The sequence below is a fragment of the Idiotropiscis lumnitzeri genome, chromosome 7 (assembly GCF_059441095.1).
Source record: "Idiotropiscis lumnitzeri isolate Australia: NSW breed Sydney's pygmy pipehorse chromosome 7, RoL_Ilum_1.0, whole genome shotgun sequence".
Taxonomy (NCBI): Eukaryota; Metazoa; Chordata; class Actinopteri; order Syngnathiformes; family Syngnathidae; genus Idiotropiscis; species Idiotropiscis lumnitzeri.
This window is the reverse complement of record NC_142397.1, coordinates 2,428,473-2,438,121: the sequence shown is the minus strand read 5'-3', so window position 1 is coordinate 2,438,121 and position 9,649 is coordinate 2,428,473. Positions and strand designations below refer to the sequence as shown.

Below are 9,649 nucleotides of genomic sequence, written 5' to 3'. Positions count from 1 at the left end.
GGCGGCAGCGCTTCACTGCGGGCGAGCGCAAGCACATTCAAATAAATGAAAAACACGACATTAATAACAAGATACAATAAAACAGAAAAGAGAATCACATTACCTGCAACACAATGTGGCAAGAGCGAGAGTGAAGTCGCAACCAGCTCGCGATCATCAGCACAACACACGAGTATTTACAAATCAATGTAACAGAAGTGGACAAAACCTTAGTTTTACAACAGTACAGGAAACCATGCGGGCTCACGACAATCAACAGAACTACTTGAGCGCACCACATCAGTAGATAATAACCAAATCATCATATAATGATCATATTTCGGACTATCAACGAGATGCGACTCACCACTCGGCAATCCTCGTAGCTCGAACTGACGGCACGCGGGATGCAGGTGAGACACGCTGCGTCACTTCCGCCATAATTTAACAATGCAGCCCAAGGATTTTCAGGGTCCCCTAAACGGATTAATACATTTTTCTTTGGTTTAAATTATTTGTCTTAGTTTTAATTAACATGCTTACCAACATACAAATGGTCAATCGGCGGCAGAGAGGCTGCAGCTCACCCGTAACCCAAATGAGGACAAACGCGATAGAAAATTGGCAGATGGATCCAGATTTGGGGAGATTTATTAAAGCTTTTATTCAGATTTGTGTATAAAAAAAATCAAATGCATTTGATGCAAACACTAAAGAAAAAAAGTTTTATCCAGACTTTGCCACTCTTGGGTGCTTTTTAGCGGCCTGTCTGATCCATTTCCTAAAATAGTTCAGCTCCAACAAGCGGGCCTCCCGTACGGAAGGGGGGTCCTGATCGTTAGCGTAGCGCAGGTCCAGGTGATGCGCGCCGTCCGGAATCATGATGGACACCAGAGAATCGGAGAGGTTGTGGGTCACCCCGCCGGAAGACCACGGGTCCAGACCGCCATTACTGGGACACGGCAGGCAGAGAATTAAGACTTTAGGACAGGGCCAATTGTAACTTGACTTGTTTCCATAAAGAGCGCTGTGAGCTCTAGTTCAACAAAAATCGATTCCTCTCAGCTTACCTGAAGATGATGTTGCTGTGCGAAGCGATGTCCTTGCCGCCGAAAACCACGCCCGCCCAGTCGGCTCGCGGCCTGACGCCGAACATGGCGTGGCACTCGTCCGAGAAGGCCCGGAAGTTCCACTCGGCGGGCTCGAACATGTCCCGAACGCCGTCGGTGCACATGGGCATCACCATCTCGGTGCAAGCCTGAGGAGGAGAAGTCGTTTAACATGTGATCGAATTATCCATTTCGGCGCCGTGACGCAAAACGGACAACCCTCACCTGGTAATCCCAGCCGAGTATGCCGAGGCTGCTGGTGGCCGTCTCGGAGGTGTTGAGGCAGGAGGCGCTTCCGGTGTAGTTGTAGTAGACCTTGGCCGCTTGTGACACGCCGCGAAGGAGCTGCTGATCAGACGCGGAGGAATCCGAGGCCAGATGCTTACACGCGACCTGGAAAGCACAAAAACATTGCCATTAATCGAATTTGCTGCTCGATTAAAATCCAAATGGTGGTCGATCAGGGAGATCAGCTTTTGCACCTATTATTGTTCTTTTTTTTTTTTTTTTAAATCGAATCATTTTTTAAAAAAGGGACCAAAAAATTAAGTTATTCTATTTGTTACATTATTTTAAAAAATGATCAATTATTGGTTAATTTATTTAATAATGCATTTGCATGGTTAATTGGCAAAGAGCTAAAAAAAAAAAAAAAAATAAAAATTAATCTCACCCCGAGACTTTTCAATTGAATAAAAACATTTTTTTTTCTGTTTGGTTGCACAGATAAGGATGAACGTTTGAATATATCTTTGGGCTTCTAATGAGGAGATAAAAAAAAAAAATCCTCAATTGTTCAACCCTTAGCCAAAGAAGGAGATGGTGTCAACTGCTTGCCGTTTTTCTCTCTTCCCTCTCCCGCCGCAAATAGCTCACAGTTGTTTTCTTTGCAAAACTTTCGTCTGCCGATTGACCCCAGCGCCTCGCTTCCACCTGACCTCGTCACACGCTACCCTCCCCCGTTACCCCCCCCTGACGTCCCACTCAGCAGGTATTATCTACGTTCCCTCAGGCTCCGTGTCTCCACAAGGAACGCTAAACGGTCATCGGGAGGTTCCGCTAATGTATGCGACCCCTATGGACGGCGTAAGCGCTTTAGGCTGAGAAGATTTTTTTTTAATGACAAAGCTAATGTGATTATGTGAGCCAGTGTGAGAAGGGCCCATTGAGGGCTTAGAGGTGTTGGCAGAGATGAATGTATAAAGCTAATCCTGGCTGAAAAGTGAGCAGAAGATGCCACCCCCACCCTTCCGCTGCTCTTTTTTTGTTTTTGTTTTTTTCTTCCATGGTGTAAATCTTCGCTTGGACGTCTCCTCCGCCGTCCTCATCCATCGACCACCAACAAGTCCGCTCACAAAAGCCTCAGTAACAACACTCACGGGGTTACAAAAACACCAGGGCTATTTTTTTTTTGTGTGGGGGTCAACTGGGAAAAAAGATTTTAGCACTCTGACTGCTCCAACTGTGAAGCCTAACTTATCCATAGCTCAGCTTTCAATAAATTTGCACTTTTATTTTCTTGAGTTGTGAGCAAAAATTTAAGTTACGAGCGCTGGATGGCAGCAAATTGTTATTGGCAGAATTACAAGTTGGTTTTTTTTAACCATAAAGTGAAAAACTGGCGAACGTCTGCTAGCATAATGCTAACACACAATGTAAAACGCCATAGACAGGCTAACAAAACTAGCATTGATGACGTTTTATAAACTTTTCAGTCACAGAAACTTGCAGCACATGCAGACAGACGATGTCACAATTCTCACAGGTATATATTCTAACTTAAATATGAGTAAACTACAAGTGAGTATTTTTGGGGGGAACACTTTGAGTCCAAGCCGTGATGGACGGAAACCAAAGAGCTTTTTTTTTTTTTTTTTTTGCATTCTAATCGGGTCGAGATGCTAAAGCCAACGCGCGGCCCCTCCCCTTGTTCCGACATGGCTGCCATAAATCCCGGCGAATTTCACATGCAAATCAGGCCCCAGCGCGTTTTATGTGACAAAAGCGTTTACAGGCCGGCCATAGAGCAAGTCTGCTAAACAACAAGGAGACATTCGGGCGCCTTCTTATGACAACACACACACACAGCTACGTGGACGAACTGTTGCGTAGAAAACACTACGAGGGGGGGATTAAAAATAAAAAAATAAATAAAATAATCAACATTCTTCTAATCACTCGACAATACATCAACACCACAAAATACGTACAACTATATACGCTATATAATGTACGCACACTTAAATACGCTACACGACACTAAAGCGTGGTAGATGCAACACATTTGTCAAACAGGCTCCCTCTAGTGGTACAAGAAAGAAGTACTCCCTAATTACAGCTCCGTTTTATATAACATTTAAGTGTAATCATTTTCCTGTAAGATGGTAATCATTTTTAGAATCAATTTGATTTAACTTTTGCATGCAAGGATGTTCATTTAATTATTATTCAAGTATATGCGTTTCGGGGAATAAAAGAGTTAAGTCTTTTTTTTTTTTTTTAATTGACAATTGTTTTGAAAAGTTGTACACACTGTGAAATTTACAGCCACAATGTCGCTATAGTCGAGTCTGAAAAGTATTAATTGCAGAACAGGACATATGTCCTCGCGGGTCCTCTAAAAAAGAATATCTGGGGCCACCATGACTCCAGCACTGTCCTTCCAAACAAGCCGCGTGATTTGAAAGTCGTTTGAATCTCGCCGGACGCCACGATCGTTTTGCTCCGATACCTGAATGGGCCAGCGAGGCAGCGGCTGCAGAAAGTCGGCCTTGTAGGGATAGTCCACCATGGCCAGGTTCACCCACGTCTCCTGGAGCCAACTCTTGAAGCCCAACACGTCCTTGTGGCTCTTCAGCGGCGCGCACAAACTGAACTCGGCGGACAACCACTCCAGACCCGACGCTGCTCACCAGAAGACGTTTGATTCCGTGGCAGACGATGGGCACAAAAGGCGGATTTGTTTTCCAAATGTTTCATTTTGATTCAACGCAAGGTCAGCTTTCATGGAGGACGACAGAAGTCGGAGAATATTTACTGGTGAGGGGCTGAAATTTAGAGGACTTTGGCAATCTTAAATTAAACAAGGTATAAAAAAAATGATCAAAGTAATTAGCAATTACTTTCCATTAAACTAAAATACGACACCATTAAAATGAGCTATTTTGTAATTTCTTTTTTTTCTTAATTGTCTCATCGACGAGTAACGCGAACCATCTGTCGACTTCCACAGCCGTCCCGTAATATCTTACCGGTGGTGGAGAGGTTATTGATGGCTCGCCAAGACGCTCGGATGCTTGCGTCACAGTTAGGTCCGCTTTTAGCAAAGTCCTGCGTGACAACCTTGGAGAAGTCGCCGCATGGCACCATCCCTGAGAACTGCCATATTGGCGCGGAGGAGGCCAGAGCACTGGGAGGAAAATAATTACATTTAAAAATCATACTGGGAATGGATTACTAATTTGGGACAAGTTAGTGTCAATCGAAAGTGTCGTTGTTACCCGATAACCACGTTGGGGTATTTCATCCTCAACCACGCGGCTAGCATGCCGCCGTACGACCCCCCGATGGCGATGACCGGGCTGTGCTGGGCTCCGGCTCTGCTGAGCTTCACATTCTGGATCAGGACAGCAAAATCCGCCAAGGCCTGTTCGGCTGTCAGGTAGTTCAGGTGTTTGCTGTCCTGCAGACAAACAAGAGGACATTTTTTTTTTCCAGAGCAAAGGGCTCTCCAACATTAATGCAAGAACACATATTCTGCATTTTTCACAAAAATCAACTCACTCAAAAATCGGAATATTATTGAGGTGCTATGTTTGTCCCGCATGTCATTCCAAATCAGAAAAAAAATAAATAAATCAGAAAAATCAGCGTATGTACTTACGCGATAAGAGTCGGCTCCGAATGGCATCGACTCTCCATAGTAGCGATGTTCTGCAAAAATCAACATAGCACCCAGCTCTGCAGCAACATCCCACATGAAGCCCTGGACCAGAATAAGGACAGTCATTAGTATAATTATCATAATTATTATTATATTATAATTATAATAGAAGTATATTATTATAATTAACATAAAATAATACACATCATTATTAATAATAATAATAAATTGTAAAATTAATAATAAAATAATAATTAATAATAATTATATTATATATAATTATAATTCTAATCATAATTAGATTCTTACAGTCGGACCTGAACCCTTGCTTGATTTATTATTTATTTTTAATTCTTATTAGGGAGCAGATGTATTTGGGGGCGATGCCAAAATGGATTCCTGACATGACGGCTCAACTTACGGTGTTGTTGCAGAACCAGGTGATGTCGCCTTCGTTGCCCGTGTAGAACAAAATGGGACCACCCGGCGAGCGCCACTGCTTGTCAGCCACAAGGTAACGCTGTTTGAAAGTGCCGTCTTCTACGAAGCCAAAATGGTCAATCTGGGAGGAAAAAATGAAATAAATCAGTCATGTCACCTTCATATTTAGCATTATAAAGCATACAGTGGGGGTAGCAGTTCTTTTTTTTTTTTTTAATCCCATGCTGAATTTGGCGCTCCAAACCCGATTTATAAATTCAGTCATTATTTCAGGCCACTGTATATGACATCGCGGTCAAACATCCCAGACACTTCCAGAATAAACGTTTTTATTTTGCCAACAACCATTCTTTGCCGGTCGCTGGATACAAAAGGAGGCAGTAACTTTAGCAGGCAATGACAGCAGAAAGATTCAAAGCATCCATTCAGCCTCGGCTTGGCAGCGTGTCGGCGGACCATAAGAGCGTTGGGAAAAGAGAGGAAAAAAAACAACAAAAAAAAAACCTTTGGCAGGGCGGCATACCCCCGTGGGGTCATGTGCACTGTAATTGTGTGAACAAAGTGTTTAAATGTGGAGGTGTGTCCTTTAAAAGGTGCCTTGTATTTTTTTTTGTCGCTATTGAATCTTTAAATGTCCTTTACTCTGACTTGTGTCTTTTAAAAATGTCACAGTTTCATATTTGCCGTGATTCATCTTTTTTTAATTCAGCTCACTGATTTTAAAATCATAATAATGATGAGATGCAGCGCTCATTTTTTTTTTGTTGTTTGAATGCATCCTTTTTTTAGCGCCCGACTGATGTGGATTTTTTGAGGCAGATGCCAATTTTTGGCAAAAAAAAATACCAATTACAGATTATTTCCCGCGAATGGCGGAGGTCAACTCTGCAGATATTGTTTAAAAATAAATAAATAAATAAACAGGACACACTGCATAATGTGAGAGGCTGAAAAATGTTTGCAATGGCCTTGAGATGCATCAAGGAAGTGGAAAAGCCCAACTTTTGTCAGAATGAAACTCCTCACTTCAACATTGTTCCTTGGCACAAAGCTGCCACCAGATGGCGCCAAAGCGTTTTTTTGGACTGGTACTTGAAACTTTTTCGTGCAGGCAGTTATTCAGAAGACGTGTCTGACATTTCTGAGCCAATCGATCAATTAAAAAAAAAAATTGGTGTTAGGGGCTTGTCTAACATTCTAAGATACACTACCAAGTGAGTTTTGGAGGGGTTGTGTTCTAATCACCTAAAATAAATACTTTTTTTTTTAAACAAAGATTCACATGATCGCCAAAACGGTGTTTTCCAAGCCCCCCCAGTCCTACCAAAAAACCCCACCCACTCAAAATGTTTGCCTGAAAAGTAGTGCCACTGTGTGGTCATTATGAGAATTACGCTTTACTAACATCTGTCCATTTGCTGTGCGGCAGTAAAATAGGATTTCCCGTTGAGATGAGTATCATCACGCAAACGGTGTGTTGAAAACAAAAGCGGCCTGACCGCTGACCCTTTTTGTGGCTCGTACGAATGGAAATTGCATCAGTTGTGTCGCGGAGCGGGGACAAGACAATGTGCATCAGGATGGAGGAAGTGCTCGTAATGGGCGCACTGATGAGGAAGGATGCTGAGCGTGGGTGGAGTAAGTGTGACCCCCAAGGCACAAAAATGTTGAGATGCAACAGTGTCTTGATTTATCATCTGAATTATTGGAAATGCCACAAAATCCGTGCCACACACCCTAAAAAAATTTTTCTAACGGCTTTTTTTGAATATGAAAAACAGCACTGCAGTCCAGTTTTAACAACTCATAATAACATAATAAAATAGAATGCAAAGAATTAAGCAATTTATGCATCATAATTTCATGCCACAGTGTGTCGCTTCTTCTGGTGTGCACAATTTGACCACCAGGCGGCAGTATAATACACACAGCCAAACGACACATGGATTTTTTTTCCCTAGAGGATAAAGGATATATGAAAGTGACTATTATATGTTCTGTCTGCATGTTAGGACAGATTTTGTTCGAATATATGTTGTTCAAAAGCTTACAATGTTTATGAACACAACATCAATGTTAGTTTTTTTTTAGCCTTAACGCATTACAATAGCTGAGTGTTTGCACAACGCCTCAACCATGTCATAAAAATGATATCAAGTGATCCCCTGCTCATCTTGGGAATGTCATTTCGGACCACAAGGGAGAGTGTGTGTGTGTGTGTGTGAGAGAGAGAGAGAGAGAGAATAAAAAAATGTCCTGAAAACTAAAACCATTTATTTTATGTAACACGAGGTAGCAGTCAAGACCTGAAAGAAGAGCACTTAACTTCCCCCTCAGGGAAACTTTTAGGCAGCGAGCCAAGAGGGAACAACAACACACTGATTGTGTTTTTTTTGTTTTGTTTTTTTTACTACAGGACGTAGTGAAGGGAAACACTTTCTCGTGCGCAGACAACACGTGTGCGACCTCGACAATATTAAGAGCGTTGAAAAAGTGTTGCAATGATTGGAACACCAAATAGAATTGCTGCGATGCAGGCGGGGACGTTTAAAATGTTGCTGACCAGTCAGCCGCGTAGACGGTCGTTGCTCAAAGAATAATTCGAAGAGCTTCTCTGTTCTACATTTGTAAATCACGTGGCAATGGCTTCACAAAACATAATGGACTATGCTCCAATGTTGTATATGCTCATCTCAGGAAAAAAAGGTTTTGCCTCTTTTCTTTATCTTTGAATTTAATCAAACACTTCCAACAAACACGCTGAACAGCCTAATCGGATATGATTAGTCCAGATTAGGTACGCCACATTTGAGAGACTTGGAGTGATGTACATTTGTATAGAAATTAATTGAAATGTACACATTTTTCTATTAACAAAAATAAAATGGTCTGTTGTGTTTTCAGATGCAAAAGGAAATATTGGAATGGCACCGATGCATAGCTATAAAATAAAAAAAATAATAATAATAATCCAAGCACCATATAACAACCCAAAGCCTAAAATGAATACTCCATCAGAAGCATTGTGCAATTGTTTTGTCAAAATGAGTTGAAGGCAGTGAAAAAAAATTATAGTCCTCAATAAATTGAGTTTGCCAACCACATCTCAGCATACGCACCAAACCGGTTTAAATAATTGTAGCTTTTAATGTCATCCATTTATGTTGCAAAGTTAATTTTTGAGAAAAGGACACCATTTATTTTAAACATTTAAAGTACAAGGGAGATTTTGTTGTGCAATGTAAAATATAAAAACTAAAAAAGAAGTTAAACTCATCCGGGGTGCATTGATGCCATCATCTTTGCAACTCACAGCCAATGGGAGGCTTGGGTGAGCCTACCTGGAAAATGTCGCGAGAACCTTCGGCATTCAAACCAAACCTAGTAAAGAAACTGCAAATTTCTAGTTGTTACCCTTTATGTTTAAAAGTGATTTATTTTTTTATAATAAAACGAGTACACTTGACAATAAAGACGTTTAAATTACAGGGAAGAATTCGGGCATTGAGAAAAGTTCAACTCACCTTCTGGTCCAAGTAAAAAGTTTCATAGCGGACGGGAATCTCGGGGGAGTGGAAGGAGCATCCATGTTTGCGGAACAGTTGCGTTTTGAAGGCGTGTAAAGAGCCCAAAAACAACAAAAGCACGCAGCTAATTCCAGCTCCGTCCAAAAGTGCCTTCCCGGCTCTTAGCGTCATCTTTGTGCCGCGCTGTCAAGACGCCTGTCGTGAGCACATTTTGGGGTGAAGAAGACCGGATGAGGCGCTTCAAGGCGAGGAGGAAGAAGGAAGTGAATGTGTGCTGTCAGCAGACATTCGAGTTGTTCTCATTTAAGTAGAAATAAATCTCACGAGAACATCGACTCAGCATGAATAACAGCGTTGGCTTCCTCTCGGGCGTTTTCCAAACCGTCATTCGGTTAACATTTCATCATCAATTTAGCTAGCCGTCAGCATAGCACGTGGCTAAATTTAAATCCACAAACCGCATAGGCTCATGGGACTTGTAGTTCTTTGCGAAGCCATTTAAAAAATTAAAGGTTGAAATAAAGTATTCTTCCAAAAGTTGGCGGAACCATCTTGACTGTCAAATTAAAACATTGCAGGCCATTTTGATTATAAATTAGCAATTAGGATTTTGAATCGAATTTTGTTGCGGATTGTAAAATTATGTTTGGAAGTGTGCCTTGACTGTAGTTCTCATTCATTTTGTTTGAGTTGATAAGAGGAAGATTTTT

The 9,649-nt window shown here is 41.6% G+C and overlaps 1 protein-coding gene across 1 annotated transcript; it reads right to left on the bottom strand.

Annotated features, from left to right (window-relative positions):
* Window positions 1-606: 606 nt before the first annotated feature.
* Window positions 607-9,389, bottom strand: prcp (prolylcarboxypeptidase (angiotensinase C)). The gene is made up of 9 exons (XM_088301581.1): window positions 8,937-9,389; window positions 5,393-5,533; window positions 4,972-5,073; window positions 4,589-4,770; window positions 4,340-4,497; window positions 3,820-3,992; window positions 1,314-1,481; window positions 1,050-1,237; window positions 607-931 (listed from the first exon to the last, which is right to left on the bottom strand). The coding sequence occupies exons 1-9, from the start codon at window positions 9,108-9,110 to the stop codon at window positions 706-708; spliced, it is 1,512 nt and encodes a 503-aa protein (XP_088157707.1). The 5' UTR covers window positions 9,111-9,389; the 3' UTR covers window positions 607-705.
* Between the last annotated feature and the right edge of the window lie 260 nt (window positions 9,390-9,649).